Genomic DNA, 19,251 nt, shown 5'->3' with positions numbered 1-19,251 from the left:
CCTGCTATATCAGAGCTATTTGAAATCTATCCCAAAAAGGGTATATAATATTGAAGGTGCACATTGGGTCATTCAGAATAACTTCACACACACGCTTCTGTGCATTTCCAAGTCTAATTCTGTCACTAAATCCATACCGGTGACCCAGCGCCTAAATACTAGGCCTCAAATTTAATTCCCTCTAAATCTCTCGTTACCCACCGCTGTACTGTTGTTGCTGGGCAAGATATTTAGTGTCCGTCAAAGCACATTTTTTGTTCTGGGTTGAAGTACAATTCCCAATTTAGCAATTTCATAATTTAGTGGTTTCTGCTATATCAGAGCTATTTGAAATCTATCCCTAAAAGGGTATATAATATTGAAGGTGCACATAGGGTCATTCAGAATAACTTCACACACACCCGCTACTGTGTATTTCCAAGTCTAATTCTGTCACTAAATCCATACCGGTGACCCAGCGCCTAAATACTAGGCCTCAAATTTAATTCCCTCTAAATCTCTCGTTACCCACCGTTGTACTGTTGTTGCTGGGCAAGATATTTAGTGTCCGTCAAAGCACATTTTTTGTTCTGGGTTGAAGTACAATTCCCAATTTAGCAATTTCATAATTTAGTGGTTTCTGCTATATCAGAGCTATTTGAAATCTATCCCTAAAAGGGTATATAATATTCAAGGTGCACATTGGGTCATTCAGAATAACTTCACACACACACGCTTCTGTGCATTTCCAAGTCTAATTCTGTCACTAAATCCATACCGGTCACCCAGCGCCTAAATACTAGGCCTCAAATTTATATCCCGCTGAATTTGAATACAATACATTGGGCCAAATAATATATTTGTTGTTGTGGTGAACCATAACAATGAGAAAAACATCTAGTAAGGGACGCGGACGTGGACATGGTCGTGGTGGTGTTAGTGGACCCTCTGGTGCTGGGAGAGGACGTGGCCGTTCTGCCACATCCACACGTCCTAGTGTACCAACTACCTCAGGTCCCAGTAGCCGCCAGAATTTACAGCGATATATGGTGGGGCCCAATGCCGTTCTAAGGATGGTAAGGCCTGAGCAGGTACAGGCATTAGTCAATTGGGTGGCCGACAGTGGATCCAGCACGTTCACATTATCTCCCACCCAGTCTTCTGCAGAAAGCGCACAGATGGCGCCTGAAAACCAACCCCATCAGTCTGTCACATCACCCCCATGCATACCAGGGAAACTGTCTCAGCCTCAAGTTATGCAGCAGTCTCTTATGCTGTTTGAAGACTCCGCTGGCAGGGTTTCCCAAGGGCATCCACCTAGCCCTTCCCCAGCGGTGAAAGACATAGAATGCACTGACGCACAACCACTTATGTTTCCTGATGATGAGGACATGGGAATACCACCTCAGCATGTCTCTGATGATGACGAAACACAGGTGCCAACTGCTGCGTCTTTCTGCAGTGTGCAGACTGAACAGGAGGTCAGGGATCAAGACTGGGTGGAAGACGATGCAGGGGACGATGAGGTCCTAGACCCCACATGGAATGAAGGTCGTGCCACTGACTTTCACAGTTCGGAGGAAGAGGCAGTGGTGAGACCGAGCCAACAGCGTAGCAAAAGAGGGAGCAGTGGGCAAAAGCAGAACACCCGCCGCCAAGAGACTCCGCCTGCTACTGACCGCCGCCATCTGGGACCGAGCACCCCAAAGGCAGCTTCAAGGAGTTCCCTGGCATGGCACTTCTTCAAACAATGTGCTGACGACAAGACCCGAGTGGTTTGCACGCTGTGCCATCAGAGCCTGAAGCGAGGCATTAACGTTCTGAACCTGAGCACAACCTGCATGACCAGGCACCTGCATGCAAAGCATGAACTGCAGTGGAGTAAACACCTTAAAACCAAGGAAGTCACTCAGGCTCCCCCTGCTACCTCTTCTGCTGCTGCCGCCTCGGCCTATTCTGCTGCTGCCGCCTCGGCCTCTTCCTCCGCCTCTGGAGGAACGTTGGCACCTGCCGCCCAGCAAACAGGGGATGTACCACCAACACCACCACCACCACCTCCGTCACCAAGCGTCTCAACCATGTCACACGCCAGCGTTCAGCTCTCCATCTCACAAACATTTGATAGAAAGCGTAAATTCCCACCTAGCCACCCTCGATCCCTGGCCCTGAATGCCAGCATTTCTAAACTACTGGCCTATGAAATGCTGTCATTTAGGCTGGTGGACACAGACAGCTTCAAACAGCTCATGTCGCTTGCTGTCCCACAGTATGTTGTTCCCAGCCGGCACTACTTCTCCAAGAGAGCCGTGCCTTCCCTGCACAACCAAGTATCCCATAAAATCAAGTGTGCACTGCGCAACGCCATCTGTAGCAAGGTCCACCTAACCACAGATACGTGGACCAGTAAGCACGGCCAGGGACGCTATATCTCCCTAACTGCACACTGGGTAAATGTAGTGGCAGCTGGGCCCCAGGCGGAGAGCTGTTTGGCGCACGTCCTTCCGCCGCCAAGGATCGCAGGGCAACATTCTTTGCCTCCTGTTGCCACCTCCTCCTTCTCGGCTTCCTCCTCCTCTTCTTCCACCTGCTCATCCAGTCAGCCACACACCTTCACCACCAACTTCAGCACAGCCCGGGGTAAACGTCAGCAGGCCATTCTGAAACTCATATGTTTGGGGGACAGGCCCCACACCGCACAGGAGTTGTGGCGGGGTATAGAACAACAGACCGACGAGTGGTTGCTGCCGGTGAGCCTCAAGCCCGGCCTGGTGGTGTGTGATAATGGGCGAAATCTCGTTGCAGCTCTGGGACTAGCCAATTTGACGCACATCCCTTGCTTGGCGCATGTGCTGAATTTGGTGGTGCAGAAGTTCATTCACAACTACCCCGACATGTCAGAGCTGCTGCATAAAGTGCGGGCCGTCTGTTCGCGCTTCCGGCGTTCACATCCTGCTGCTGCTCGCCTGTCTGCGCTACAGCGTAACTTCGGCCTTCCCGCTCACCGCCTCATATGCGACGTGCCCACCAGGTGGAACTCCACCTTGCACATGCTGGACAGACTGTGCGAGCAGCAGCAGGCCATAGTGGAGTTTCAGCTGCAGCACGCACGGGTCAGTCGCACTACAGAACAGCACCACTTCACCACCAATGACTGGGCCTCCATGCGAGACCTGTGTGCCCTGTTGCGCTGTTTCGAGTACTCCACCAACATGGCCAGTGGCGATGACACCGTTATCAGCGTTACAATACCACTTCTATGTCTCCTTGAGAAAACACTTAGGGCGATGATGGAAGAGGAGGTGGCCCAGGAGGAGGAGGAGGAGGAGGAAGAGGGGTCATTTTTAGCACTTTCAGGCCAGTCTCTTCGAAGTGACTCAGAGGGAGGTTTTTGGCAACAGCAGAGGCCAGGTACAAATGTGGCCAGCCAGGGCCCACTACTGGAGGACGAGGAGGACGAGGATGAGGAGGAGGTGGAGGAGGATGAGGATGAAGCATGGTCACAGCGGGGTGGCACCCAACGCAGCTCGGGTCCATCACTGGTGCGTGGCTGGGGGGAAAGGCAGGACGATGACGATACGCCTCCCACAGAGGACAGCTTGTCCTTATCCCTGGGCAGCCTGGCACACATGAGCGACTACATGCTGCAGTGCCTGCGCAACGACAGCAGAGTTGCCCACATTTTAACCTGTGCGGACTACTGGGTTGCCACCCTGCTGGATCCACGCTACAAAGACAATGTGCCCACCTTACTTCCTGCACTGGAGCGTGATAGGAAGATGCGCGAGTACAAGCGCACGTTGGTAGACACGCTACTGAGAGCATTCCCAAATGTCACAGGGGAACAAGTGGAAGCCCAAGGCCAAGGCAGAGGAGGAGCAAGAGGTCGCCAAGGCAGCTGTGTCACGGCCAGCTCCTCTGAGGGCAGGGTTAGCATGGCAGAGATGTGGAAAACTTTTGTCAACACGCCACAGCTAACTGCACCACCACCTGATACGCAACGTGTTAGCAGGAGGCAACATTTCACTAACATGGTGGAACAGTACGTGTGCACACCCCTCCACGTACTGACTGATGGTTCGGCCCCATTCAACTTCTGGGTCTCTAAATTGTCCACGTGGCCAGAGCTAGCCTTTTATGCCTTGGAGGTGCTGGCCTGCCCGGCAGCCAGCGTTTTGTCTGAACGTGTATTCAGCACGGCAGGGGGCGTCATTACAGACAAACGCAGCCGCCTGTCTACAGCCAATGTGGACAAGCTGACGTTCATAAAAATGAACCAGGCATGGATCCCACAGGACCTGTCCGTCCCTTGTCCAGATTAGACATTAACTACCTCCCCATAACCATATATTATTGGACTCCAGGGCACTTCCTCATTCAATCCTATTTTTATTTTCATTTTACCATTATATTGCGAGGCTACCCAAAGTTGAATGAACCTCTCCTCTGCCTGTGTGCTAGGCCTAAATATATGCCAATGGACTGTTGCAGTGGTGGGTGACGTGAAGCCTCATTCTCTGCTATGACATGCAGACTGATTCTCTGCTGACATGAAGCCAGATCCTCTGTTACGGGAGCTCTCTCCTCTGCCTGGGTGCTGGGCCTAAATTTATGACAATTGACTGTTGCAGTGGTGGGTGACGTGAAGCCTGATTCTCTGCTATGATATGAAGACTGATTCTCTGCTGACATGAAGCCAGATTGTCTGTTACGGGACCTTTCTCCTCTGCCTGGGTTCTGGGCCTAAATTTATGAAAATTGACTGTTGCAGTGGTGGGTGACGTGAAGCCTGATTCTCTGCTATGATATGAAGACTGATTCTCTGCTGACATGAAGCCAGATTGTCTGTTACGGGACCTTTCTCCTCTGCCTGGGTTCTGGGCCTAAATTTATGACAATGGACTGTTGCAGTGGTGGCTGACGTGAAGCCTGATTCTCTGCTATGACATGCAGACTGATTCTCTGCTGTCATGAAGCCAGATTGTCTGTTACGGGACCTCTCTGCTCTGCCTGTGTGCTAGGCCTAAATATATGCCAATGGACTGTTGCAGTGGTGGCTGACGTGAAGCCTCATTCTCTGCTATGACATGCAGACTAATTCTCTGCTGACATGAAGCCAGATTGTCTGTTACGGGACCTCTCTCCTCTGCCTGGGTGCTGGGCCTAAATTTATGACAATGGACTGTTGCAGTGGTGGCTGACGTGAAGCCTGATTCTCTGCTATGACATGCAGACTAATTCTCTGCTGACATGAAGCCAGATTGTCTGTTACGGGACCTCTCTCCTCTGCCTGGGTGCTGGGCCTAAATATATGCCAATGGACTGTTGCAGTGGTGGCTGACGTGAAGCCTCATTCTCTGCTATGACATGCAGACTAATTCTCTGCTGTCATGAAGCCAGATTGTCTGTTACGGGACCTCTCTGCTCTGCCTGTGTGCTAGGCCTAAATATATGCCAATGGACTGTTGCAGTGGTGGGTGACGTGAAGCCTCATTCTCTGCTATGACATGCAGACTGATTCTCTGCTGACATGAAGCCAGATTGTCTGTTACGGGACCTCTCTGCTCTGCCTGTGTGCTAGGCCTAAATATATGCCAATGGACTGTTGCAGTGGTGGGTGACGTGAAGCCTCATTCTCTGCTATGACATGCAGACTGATTCTCTGCTGACATGAAGCCAGATTGTCTGTTACGGGACCTCTCTGCTCTGCCTGTGTGCTAGGCCTAAATATATGCCAATGGACTGTTGCAGTGGTGGCTGACGTGAAGCCTCATTCTCTGCTATGACATGCAGACTAATTCTCTGCTGACATGAAGACAGATTCTCTGTTACGGGACCTCTCTCCTCTGCCTGGGTGCCGGGGCCTAAATATCTGAGAATGGACTGTTCCAGTGGTGGGTGACGGGAAGCCAGATTCTCTGCTATGGAACCTCTCTCCAATTGATTTTGGTTAATTTTTATTTATTTAATTTTTATTTTAATTCATTTCCCTATCCACATTTGTTTGCAGGGGATTTACCTACATGTTGCTGCCTTTTGCAGCCCTCTAGCTCTTTCCTGGGCTGTTTTACAGCCTTTTTAGTGCCGAAAAGTTCGGGTCCCCATTGACTTCAATGGGGTTCGGGTTCGGGACGAAGTTCGGATCGGGTTCGGATCCCGAACCCGAACATTTCCGGGATGTTCGGCCGAACTTCTCGAACCCGAACATCCAGGTGTTCGCTCAACTCTAGTCCACACCCGTTCCGCAATTTGCGGAACGGATGCGGGCCCATTCTACGGACGTGTGAATGGACCCTTACTCTCAAATATTGTTCACAAATCTGTCTAAATCTGTGTTACTGAGCACTTCTCCTTTGCCCAGATAATCCATCCCACCTCACAGGTGTGGCATATCAAGGTGCTGATTAGACAGCATGAATATTGCACAGGTGTGCCTTAGACTGCCCACAATAAAAGGCCACTCTGAAATGTGCAGTTTGATCAAACAGCACAATGCCACAGATGTCGCAATGATTGAAGCACAATGCCACAGATGTCGCAATGTTTGAGGCAGCGTGCAATTGGCATGCTGACTGCAGGAATGTCTACCAAAGCTGTTGCCCATGCAATGAATGTTCATTTCTTTACCATAAGCTGCCTCCAAAGGTGTTTCAGAGAATTTTGCAGTACATCCAACCGGCCTCACAACCGCAGACCACGTGTAACCACACCAGCCCAGGACCTCCACATCCAGCATGTTCACCTCCATGATCGTCTGAAACCAGCCACCCGGACAGCTGCAGCAACAATTGGTTTGCATAACCAAAGAAGTTCTGCACAAACTGTCAGAAACCGTCTCAGGGAAGCTCATCTGCATGCTCGTCGTCCTCATCGGGGTCTGGACCTGACTGCAGTTCATCGTCGTAACCAACTTGAGTGGCAAATGCTCACATTTATTCGCAATTGGCACGTTGGAGAGGCGTTCTGTTTACGGATGAGTCGCAGTTTTCACTGTTCAGGGCAGATGGCAGACAGCGTGTGAGGCGTTGTGTGGATGAGCGGTTTGCTGACTTCAATGTTGTGGATCGAGTGGCCCATGGAGACGGTGGGGTTATGGTATGGGCAGGCGTATGTAATGGACAACAAACAGAGGCGCATTCTATTGATACCATTTTGAATGTACAGAGATACCATGACGAGATCCTGAGGCCCATTGTTGTGCCATTCATCCACGACCATCACCACATGTTGCAGTATAATAATGCACGGCCCCAGATTGCAAGAATCTGTACACAGTTCCTGGAAGCTGAAAACCTCCCAGTTCTTGCATGGCCAGCATACTCACCAGACATGTTACCCATTGAGCATGTTTGGGATGCTCCAGATCGGTGTATACAACAGCGTGTTCCAGTTACTGCCAATATTCTGCAACTTCGCACAGCTATTGAAGAGGAGTGGACCAACATTCCACGGGCCACAATCAACAACCTGATCAAAACTATGCCACAGAGATGTGTTACACTGCGTGAGGCAAATGTTGGCCACATCAGATACTGACTGGTTTTCTGACCCCCAGTAAGGCAAAACTGTGCACATTTCAGAGTGGTCTTTTATTGTGGGCAGTCTAAGGCACACCTGTGCAATATTCATGCTGTATAATCGGCACCTTGATATGCCACATCTGTAAGGTGGGATGGATGATCTCAGCAAAGGAGAAGTGCTCACTAACACAGATTTAGACAGATTTGAGAGTAATGGGTCTTTTGTGTATGTAGAAAACATAAAAATAAAAAAAAGTTAGCGCTCTTAGAAAATCATTTCAGCCCAATCCTTCCCTCCTAAAGCCTGCAGCAGTTTATGACCACATATGAAGTGTTGCCACACACAGAAGAAATTGCATAACAGTTTGTGGGTTGCTTTTATGCCTGTTAACCCTTGCAAAAAGAGTTATACATAGTATTGTGAAATTTAAATTTTAATGTTCACATGCCAGTTCTAATAAGGTATTTTGAAACGTCTATGAGCTGAAAATGCTCACAATAGATTCATTCTTTAAGGGGTGTAGTTTCCAAAATGGGTTATTTCGGAGTTGTTTCTTATGTTTTGGCACTGAAAAGGCCTCTGCTAACCTGTAGTAGTACCTGAAAAACATCCTAAAAAAAATGGAGGCTCCAAAATCCACAAAGTGGATCTTTAAAAAATCTTTTAAAAAAAACAATGAAAGTTTTTTCAAATCCATTTTGTGTTAATTCCTGTGATGACCTATCCTCAGGATACATCATCAATAGGGATGAGCGAATCAACTTAGAATGAAACAGAGGGAGGGAGAATTAAGTGACAGGCTATGAAAGATTCAGACCTGTGTAGTGTGAGTAATAAGCACTCCAGGAGACTAAGTCCCGAGACATGCACAGTGGTAGACAATGTGAGATACAAAGACTAAGTCCAAGCATATGCACAGTAAAATGATGGAGCGCTCATGTCAGAAGGACGAGTGCGTCTCTAAGGAGGGAGGAACAGTAGGAGAGGTATGTCCAATAGATGAAACCCTATGATGTAAGGGACCAATTCAGCTAGATAGGGAGGCCGTGACTGGCTCCCTATCCTGATGTCACTATCAGAGTCTTCAAAAGAGCCCGTCTCCTCCCCTTCAGGCTGTAGACTGATCAAACCCCTGAAGATGCCGAATGCTCGGTGAAACATGCCGAGGGCAGCCTTTGAGTTAGATTTTAGCACAGGTAGTGAGCACCAACAAAAATATATATATATAGGAGGTAGAGACAAATAGTCTGAAAGTGTAAGCACCAGTAGCAGCACGAGGCCACCGATGCAGACAAGCTGAGGAACTGTGATAGATAGGCTGTTAAGCCACAGACCAGCACAACATGTGCAATAGCCCTAGCTCACCCTGATCGTTTTTAAGCTTAGTTTCTTTTTGTTTGTTTCCTTACTAGTCAAGCGTATAACCTATATAAATTAAAGTGACGTTTTAGCAATTTATAGTATGTAGGTGGAAAAAGGTGTTTGTTGCAATACTTTACTGAATATAAGCTCTATTGCAAACTCTTTTTGCAATAATTAACCCTTGTTCAGTCATCCTCTGGGGTACTGGGCTGTCACAATGTTTCAGGCATTTAAAAACTTGTCCATATATTTTGTGCTTTGTATTAATGGAGACCATGGCTTACAGTGTTTCTTCCACTTTTCATTCTTCTCCAGGTATATACCGGTGAAGGACCTTGTAAATATATATCAGGAGCTTTATAACAAAACGGTCATCACAGAGAGTGTAATCATTGAGTGCACCTACATACTTTTTCTTGAACTGTGAGTATATTTATACTCACAGAGACATCCATGTAAAACAATTATCATTTTTAATTGGTGTTTTTTTTTTTTTAGATATGGGGAATATATGGCTGTTTCCAAGGTACACCCATTTCTATAAGCTTTTGATAAGCAGATTATATATATGAAAAATCAAGAGGAGTTGTCTAGTTATTGTATTGTTTTATTGGTTCATCAGCTTTACTCAACATATGGTAGAAAGTCGCCCTTCCTTGTGGAGAGATTCCATGAATATTTTCTTGGTGGCGTGGATGATATGGCTGCTTGGTCGACAAACATATTTCATGTAATGAGCTTCCTGCTAGACAATGGTACCAGGTATGTTATAGATTTTATATTGGGTTATTTCATGATTAATTCAGGTTAAATATTATAAGACTATTCCAGGTGCGAACATTTATTACCTATTGATGGGATGGCTGATAAATGTTAGATTGGTGGTGGTCTCTCCATACTGCTGCTCCATGCAAAATGTCAGTTTTCTTAACTTCTGTGAAGTCGTATTGAGCATGCTCAGCCACCGTTCTATACAACTGTACGTAGTAGTGTGGAGGTGATGGGTGACTGGGGTACACCATTGTAGGGATTATGTCCCAGCATTTAGACATCCATTGAGCTAATATTTAAAGACGTTACCCACCATAATAATTTATTACCTCTCACAGGTTAGGTCTTTCATGTATGATCAGTTGAGGTCCAACCACTGTGACCCCATAAATCACTACAAAGGGGATTGTGAGCTAATGTTCTGGATGCTATTGAATGGATCAGTGGTCACACATGTGCCTTATCTCTCCATTCAACGTAAGAAGGAGATAGCTGAGTACAGCGCTCCCATAGACGTGCAGATGTGCAACCACTGCTCCACTGAAGTGCATCCAGAATGGTGGCTCATGTCCCCTATATTTTAGCGATTAAATTGAGTAGGTGATAATGGGAGAAGGTGACTGAGAGTGGGTGATAAACAGGCTCGGACTGGCCCACAGGGGTACAGGGGAATCCCCCGGTGGGCCCCTGAGCAGGGTAGGCCCCTAGTCTCCCACCCCCTCCACAAGTGGCCATAACACATTGGATTTACTGCACTACATACATATATTCAATATACAGCACCTCAACCAGCCTATGTTCATATATTATTTATTATATTCAAATGTATCCGTACGGTGGGCCCCCAAAATAAATTTTACTGGTGGGCCCTAGGTACCCCAGTCCGACACTGGTGATAAATGTAGTGGGATGACCATTTTAACACCTATCTCATGACTAATGTTAAAAAACAAAATCTAACAAAACTAGAACCAGCCCTGTACCTCACATGGATCCAGAGATCTCCTCATTCATTGTTCTGTAAGCCGTGTACCGGGGTGGCGTCTCCAGGATACAACAAAGTCACAAACAAGGAAAGCAACCCCAACACCAGCTTTTGCCAAAACAGAATAAACACAACCACAAATGCTGGGAACATACAATAAATTTACATACACCCATCCCGAAGGCTGAGACCCTTGTGCTGCACAGCACGGTGCACTCCGATGGATGAAGGAGAAAAGGGCAGTAATTTACCTATTGGCGGGCACAACTAAACTGCCACACCTTACCTGTTATGACGCTAAAAGAACAAGAATCACTGTATGGGTGTGTGGTACGGGCTAGCCTGCGGTGCAGCACAACAGCTTACAATCTTACACAGATCTACAGTTTTCCCCCTCCCATAGCTGGTCCTGTAGCACGTGCCTGAGTATTCCTTCTGAACAAAACGCCAGCCTGGCTTGAGTTTTTGGGGATTTTATCATCTCTCCATTGTGAAATGTCCCTTTAAATGATGGAGTCCTTGCAATGAACAGTAGTAACACTTGTGGCCTGACACAAACAGAAACCCTAAATAACTAACTACAGGCCTGGTCTCAGTCTCTAGGCGCCAACACTGTGATGAGGCGCATGCACGATCTTACCGACCCAGGTCTGCTTTGCATCCGCTGGTGACTCTGAACAGAACAAATGTCTCTCCAACAAGCATGCGGTCCCGCAGTGTATGTTGGTTTGTTCCTCTACTCTCATCAGCGTTCCTGGCAGCAATCCTCCTTCCTCTGAACAGAATAAGGGTCCTAAGCACGATCAGCTTCACTTAGCTGCAGCTCTGGTCACTAAGGGATGCTCTCACACCAGGATGCTGTCGGGCTCTCTGCTCACAAAGTTCCTCAGTTTCTCTCACAGCCTTACTCTAAGATGGCTGCTGCCTTCCTTGTCCTCTCCCCAGACTCTGTGTAAAACCCCACCTCTCTCATGAATATGGAGATATATGTGCAGTCTGTAGCTGTGTTAGGAAACAGCGGCATCTTGTGACCAAACAGCAGAATGTCAGTCCAGAACATTTAATTTATTCACACAAACAGTGTCAGACGAGGAGAGCTGTTTCCCCATCTCAAAATTCTAAAAGATTTATATCAAGCTGACAGCTCAAGGAGCATCTTTTCTTCTGCAGCTAAGGGGGCGTGTCCATTGTGCTGCAGCCCTCCCCCTATTACAACTCAGGAGACAGTTTAACCCCTTTACACATTATCAAGTACATGTACATCATAATGCATGAGGAGATGTATGGAGCGGGCTCCATACACGGCGGATGCCGGCTGTATCATACACTGACAGGGAGCGGCGATCGCGCCACCCCCGTCATTTAGCCCCTCAAGTGCCATGATCAACGCTGATCACCACACCTGTGGGTAAAGGCAGAAGAATTCGACAGCCTCTGCCTTCCGATCGGAGCCCCTGCAGTGAAATCGCGGGGCTCTGATCGGTTGCTATGGCAGCCTGGATGCTGCTGAAGTGATCCAGGCCTGCCATGGCTTTCTCCATACTGAGATATTAAAAGTTATAAAAAAAAAAAAAAAAAATAAAGAAATTCTGTAATGAAAAAAAAAAAAAAAAACACGTGATTTGCCATTTTTTGCCATGTTGTCCCCCCCAAAAAATGAATAACGGTAGTCAAAAAGTCGTACATACCACAAAAATTGTACCAATAAAAAATACAGTTTGTAATGCAAAAAACAAGCCCTCGTACTGCTTTGTAGACTGAAATATAAAAAAAGTTATGGCTGTATATGGCAATGCAAGGTTTTTATTTTTGGTAAAAGTATCAATTTTGTATCGCCGCATTCATATTGAGCCGCAGAATAAGGATGTCGGGTCATTTTTAGCGCACAGTGAACACTGTGATGTCAAAACTTCAAATACCTTGGCAGAGTTCTGTTTTTTTTTTTTCATTGTGGCGTCTGCAAAAAAAAAAAAAACCTCATATAGCTATGTGAACAGAAAAATATAAAAATTATTGGAACGTGGGGATGAAAAATCCAAAATGCTAAATGAAAATAGGCCTTGTCTTTAAGGGGTTAAGGGTGAAACTGAGCATCTCAGTGAGCTGGACAAGGAAATAATAATAATAAAATAAATAAAAAACTGCAGGTACATGCAACTACAAAAGTATTTAGATCCAGGTGCTGGTTTGAAAACTGTAGAATATTTGTATGGGACAATGGAAAGGTGATAAATGTTCATGGCTGAAATACTCTTTTAGTTATATGTATTTTTATAAGATATTTGATTATACTTGGTTAATTTATTTTCATTACTGGACTATAGTTACTAATATAGATATTCCAAGCATAAAACATATGAACTAACATAGTCACTGTTTTCTACAATTCATTTAGCAACTGCTACTTGCCTGAAAATCCTGTCTTCATACAGTGCAATGTACAGAAGAGAAACTTCAATCTGTAAGTGGAGAGCAAGATATCAATGCATTCAAACACTGAATTCACATAAAACACATAAAAACAAACATTCATAAAGAATGTGCAATTTCTTATTTGCTGCTCTGGTGTCTACACCAGTAATGGAGAAACGTGAGGACAACAGCAATACCAAGAGCTAAAAATGAACTTTTTACTTGACATCTTTGTTGTGCTTTTAATGAAGCTTGAATCCTTGCTCTGTTTTTCTATCTTGAAGTTCCTCTAAAACTTATGTGGACCCTTTGAACCTCATTCAGAGTGTAATGGACTACCATCAGACATGGAGTCTAATGATGTTCCCCCTTCATGGGGAATCACAAGTTTATGGCTCTTGAGATTGGCACAGAAACATATGGATGACGGACCAAAATAAGAGTCAAGAAAATAGACAAGAAACAAGAATGTGAAATAAACCAGAAATGGTACCAGGGCAGGATCAATGCTCAGAGACAAAGCCATGAGGGATTCCAGAGGGCAGACAGAACCACAAGTCATAACCAGAGAAGCAATTATGGTCATAACCAGATAAGAGGAAGAATAGCCAAAATGCGCATACAATACGTGACAGGAACGTGGTGGTAACTATGCACAAGATACATGACTCAGGATATAAGGGTAGGAAGATGGAAAATGCACCATACTGCACGGCCAAGGTCATTACTCATTGCAGCACTACTACTCGAGCAAGGTACAGACCACAGCTGTAGAAGCAGCCCATCATACATTCCTCCCATTTATCTTGACTTTCAGTAGACAATCAAGCTCCTGGGTCCAAAAAGAGGTGGACATATCTTCAAAGGAATATCACTGCAACTCTGTGTGTCAGGCATGATTTTTGTGAATTGGGCAATGTTTTGTGCACACATAAAAAGTAATTGCAGTGTAACATAGTAGGATAATAGAAGGCTTAGGGGGACATTTATTAAGACCAGCGTTTCAGACGCTGGTCTTCATAACTCTAGCGGATCCACTGCCAGCGCAGGTCCTTATTAAGAGGAGCCGGCCTCTACATAACTTCGGCGGATCCACAGCCGCTTCTATAAATGTAAGACAGCTTCCTAGTTATCTTATATTTAGACCATTTTCTATGCCTATTTTACTAAGCATTCTGTATTAAGAATGCAATTTTTTTCCCTTATAACAGGTTATAAGGGAAAATAATACAATCTAATACAATCTACAGAACACCGATCCCAAGCCCTAACTTCTCCGAAGAAGTTCGGGTACCAAACATGCCGATTTTTATCAGGCGCGTGCAAAATGCATTACAATGTTTTGCACTCGCGCGGAAAAATCGCACATTTTCCCGCAACACACCCGCATCTTATCCGGGCAAAAACATGACGCCCGTGTGAAAGAGACCTTAGTCTTTTCACAGTGTGCTGTATACCTCGGATGCAATTCTCTGATAGCAGCACACGTTGTTTATAGGCTTCCATTTTTGTTTTGCAGTAAACCTGTGTATAGTCGAATATAAACACCATACAATGAATTTGAAAAAATGTGTACTGTCTTATACCTCCCCGACTTATTTTACCAACACACTCTGGGGTCGGTGGGGCCCTATAGATTGGAATACACAAAGGGATCTCTCATGGAGCATGTACTTAGAGAGCCACTAGCTTCACTAAAGTAATCTTGACAGCTATTGACCAATATGTTTTTTTATATATTTTCACAGTCCAGGAAAAATACGAGTACCGAACAATGAATCCTACAGAGACTCCAATTCATCTATGGCATTAATAGGGACTGATATCATCTCAAAAGAATCCGGGGTCTATTACCAACTAAATGAATGGGCAGAGGTACCCTCTTTATTCAGCTCTATTTCCAGCCATTAAGACTATCCTAACTTTAAAGTTTAACTTTACTTTTTTTTTTATGTGTAGGGGCTGTTATACTGACCCTTTTTGTAATATACTTTAATTACTGAAATTGTATTATATACATTTGTATTAGAAAAAAAAGCTCTAAAGTGGCCCATTTTGAGCCTCAGCAACACTCCTCTGTCTTCTGTTTACATAACACAGTCAATGTCGAGCAAGTCTCCACCATTATGTAAACAGAAGACAGGAGCGTTGCTAAGGCTCAAAATGGCCCGCTTTACAGCTATTTTTCTAATAGAAATGTACAATTTCATTAATTAAAGTATATTACAAAATTGGTCAGTAACACTGCCCCTACACATTACAAAAATAAAAAAAAGAATGACAGTTACACTTTAAGGCCTCATGCACACTACCGTTTTTCGGGTTTACATCCGAGCCGCAGTTTTTGCGTCTCAGGTGCGGACCCATTCAATTCAATGGGGCCGCAAAAGATGCAGACAGCACTCCGTGTGCTGTCCGCATCCTTTGCTCCGTTCCGTGGCCCCGCAAAAAAAATATAGCATATCCTATTCTTGTCCGTTTTGCAGACAAGAATAGGCATTTCTACAATGCCTATTGCGGAAGCCACACAGGCGGCTTCCTTTTTTGCGGATCCGCGGTTTGCGGACCGCAAAAAACGGAACGGTCGTGTGCATGAGTCCTTAGTTTGCTTTCAGTTATAACTACATTTTACGATGCTATGGCACTTCCCAATAGAAACCTCTTTGCAAACCTCTTTGGCACCATAAATGTTGAAAAAAAGTCCTTTGAGGGGACGGTATCAGTGCAGCAGTTATACAGTGTCCGATGCTTCCTCCTCTGTGCCTGCTCTCTGCCTCCATGCTCCATGGGAGGCAGGGCAGGCTAGCGGAGTTGAGGTGCAGAAACTAGCTTGTTGTTGCTAGCCTGCTACATGATGATTGTAGTGAGGGAGGGCTAAAATGATAAAGGTGCTCAAGCTGCCATACTCATTGACTTAGACTAGTAAATTAGGAGGAGTATGGAATTAATAGTGAGCACACAAAGTGCAAATAACTTTACTAAAAGTAGACAAAGGAAACAGCACTGAATAAAAAAAAAAGGTAAAATAGTACTTTTGGTGTCTACAAACAGTGATTTTTGTTGTGTGATAAAAAAAAATTCATGATGGTACCTGTGACAAGATGGTCAGTGATTCATCTGTAAAGATGTCCGTGAACAATCTGTGTTTGTTCTGTGTGCCTGTTTTTTGCCCTGTGTGTGTCATCTGTATTCCATGGGCACTGTTAGACTGAAAAGAGGTTTTCAAAGCATTTCCTAACAATGGTATTGTCACGGGTAAGGAAGGTAGAGAGGAAGTGCACCCCCTAAACTGCCACCCTCAACCCTGTCCCTGCCTACTTGCACCACCCGCCCTAGGTGACGGGGCGCAACTGGGCGACAGTCCCTGACCTACGTAAGTGTAGAGCAGAGCGAACAGAGAAGGAGAGGAACAGACAGCCAAGGCAGAAGGTGGTACACAAGACTAAGGCAAACGGATAGACAGGGAGGTAGATAAGACAACTGTACCCAGTGATGGGAAAGGCAATGGCGGGTCAACTAGCCGAGGTTGGTCTGGGAGGTCACGTCAATACAAGGGATGAGGCAAGAGACAAAATTAGAGAACGAGCCGAGGTCAAACCGAAAGATAGCGTAGGTACCAAGGGAGCGGGCAAAGCGAGGTCAGGAAACAAACAAGGTCAATACCAGAGTTTAAGTAGGAAGCAATAATAATAATAGTACACACAGCCCTAGAGACGAAAATCACAGGCAACCTGTAGCCAGCAGGCCGCCTGTATTTATAGTGGGGAGTGAGGGTCATGTGACGTGGCCATTGTCACATGACCGACAGACAGACGAGTCCAGCACCGAGTGATCAGCTCGGCACTCAAGGCAGACCTAGGAGCAGGGAGCCTCCCAGCTAGCAAAGCCGCCCTGGGAACAAGGCCAAACACAGATCCTCGCTCCTGAAGCTAAGCAGCAGGTCTGCGGCTGATGGGAGACAGAGTGCGCCTTCGGCGCCCCGTTACAGTACCCCCCCTTTTACGAGGGGCCACCGGACCCAAGCATTGTGGACGAGGTTTCTCAGGGTGTTTCCGGTGAAACTTAGCAATTAACCTGGAAGCATGCATCCTGGACACAGGTACCCAAGACCTCTCCTCGGGTCAAAAACCTTTCCAGTGGACCAGGTATTGAAAGGCGTTTCTAACCTTTCTAACATTCATGATTCTAGAGATGACGAATTCTTCCTGACCTTCAACCTCCACAGGTGGGGGAGGTTTTTTAGAAGGAACCACTAGCGACACATATTTCTTGAGTAAAGACTTATGATCAGTGAAGACCGTAATACAGTGTTTAGCCCCTTCTAAAAAATGCCTCCATTCTTCAAATGCCCACTTTATGGCCAGTAACTCGCGGTTTGCGGTTTCCAATGTCGCAATTTCTCTCCGAAGGAGAGAACTTGCGAGAGAAGAAGGCACACGGTCTTAAATTTGTGAAATTGGAAGACCCCTGGGAAAGAATGGCCCCCACACCATCCTCCGAGGCATCCACCTCCACCACAAAAGGTTCCTCAGGATTAGGCTGAACCAAGACTGGGGCCACTTGAAAAAAAAATTTAAAGTCTCAAAGGCCTGACAGGCCTCCAATGACCAGTTGATAAGATCAGACCCTTTCTTAGTTAAATCAGTAAGGGGCTTAGCGATAACAGAAAAATTATTTATGAATTTACGATAAAGGTTGGCGAATCCTAAAAAGAGTTGAAGTGCCTTTAAGGAGGATGGTCTTACCCAGTCTTGCATAGCCTGAACCTTACTGGGATCCATTTTAAATGAATGTGGAGTAAGAATGTACCCAAGATAGGGAATCTCTTGAACGCCAAACACGCATTTCTCCAATTTAACGGACAGATGATTCTCCCTGAGGATTCTAAGAACAGATCTGATGTGAGATACATGGGTATTCCAGTCAGGTGAAAAGACAAGAATATCATCAAGATAAACAATCATAACTTTGCCGATAAGTTCTCTAAAAATGTCGTTCATAAAGTTCTGAAACACAGCTGGGGCATTACATAGACCGATTGGCATAACAAGATACTCAAAGTGTCCCTCTGGGGTATTAAAGGCCATTTTCCATTCATCACCTTCCTTAATACGAATCAAGTTTTAAGCCCCCCTCAAATCGAGTTTAGAGAACCAAGAAGTACCCAAGATCTTGTTAAATAAATCTGGAATCAACGAGATGGAATATTGATTCCTAATAGTAATTTTATTCAAGTTTCTATAATCAATACAGGGTCTGAGACCACCGTCCTTCTTCTTAACAAAAAAGAACCCAGCTCCCAAGGGCGAGGTGGAGGGCCTAATATGTCCCTTCTTAAGACTCTCCTGGATGTAGTCTCTCATGGCAGTGCGTTCAGGACCAGAGAGATTGTAAATGTGTCCCATAGGGAACATGGACTAGGGAACTAACTCAATAACAAAGTCATAAGGCCTATGGGGAGGGAGAGTGTCGGTCTCAGCAGTGGAAAAAACATCATGAAAATCAGCGATAAAGTGAGAAATGGCATCAAAAGAAACTCCAGCTTGAACTACAATTAAGCAAGAACTACAGTTGGAACCCCATCTCTCTAACTCGCCCGAACTCCAGTTTATGACCGGATTATGTTGCTGAAGCCAGGCCATGCCAAGAACTACTTGTACCAGAAGATTCTCTAAAATGAAAAAAGAACATTTCTCAGAGTGTCAGACCCATACAGACAGGGTAATCTCGGGAGTACAGAGTTTTATCGTGCCCCCCAGGAGGGGAGTAGAGTCGATAGCAACCACCTGGACAGGGGTGGACAATTTTAGTATTGGGATCCCTACCCGTTCAACAAATTTGAGATCAACAAAACTAAATGCTGACCCAGAATCCACAAAAGCACTTCCTGACCCCTTTAAGACCCCAAAGGAAATTGAGACAGGCAGCAATAGTTTGCTTCTTACCACTTCTGGGAATACCTTGTCCTTGGATCCCTCTGACTTGGGATGATCTTCCGGAAGGAGGAGCTTTGGGACATTGACGAACCCAGTGGTCAGAATCACCATATTAAAAACGAGAGCCGCGATGACGGCGTAGTTCTCTTTGCATCATCCCGAGCTGCATGGGCTCGTCCAACTGAGCCTCCATCTTGGGTTCGGTAGGAGAAGTCTCAGGTTTGAGAAGGGGATGAGGATAAAACAAATGCTCCCGCTCTCTCTCTCTCTGATCCGTCTGTCTAATCT

General features: G+C 45.7%; 1 protein-coding gene across 1 annotated transcript in view; it reads left to right on the top strand.

Moving 5' to 3' along the window:
• Nucleotides 1–19,251, top strand: part of GPLD1 (glycosylphosphatidylinositol specific phospholipase D1) — a 65,088-nt gene that overhangs the window by 18,171 nt on the left and 27,666 nt on the right. Inside the window, exons 8-12 of the mRNA XM_044295335.1 lie at nt 9,175–9,282; nt 9,358–9,385; nt 9,482–9,621; nt 13,011–13,076; nt 14,776–14,902. Of these exons, the coding sequence (XP_044151270.1) occupies nt 9,175–9,282; nt 9,358–9,385; nt 9,482–9,621; nt 13,011–13,076; nt 14,776–14,902 (469 nt within the window). The remainder of the gene's footprint in view (nt 1–9,174; nt 9,283–9,357; nt 9,386–9,481; nt 9,622–13,010; nt 13,077–14,775; nt 14,903–19,251) is intronic.

The sequence above is a fragment of the Bufo gargarizans genome, chromosome 5, assembly GCF_014858855.1.
Source record: "Bufo gargarizans isolate SCDJY-AF-19 chromosome 5, ASM1485885v1, whole genome shotgun sequence".
NCBI classification, from domain to species: domain Eukaryota; kingdom Metazoa; phylum Chordata; class Amphibia; order Anura; family Bufonidae; genus Bufo; species Bufo gargarizans.
This window is presented reverse-complemented; position numbering and strand designations above follow the sequence as displayed.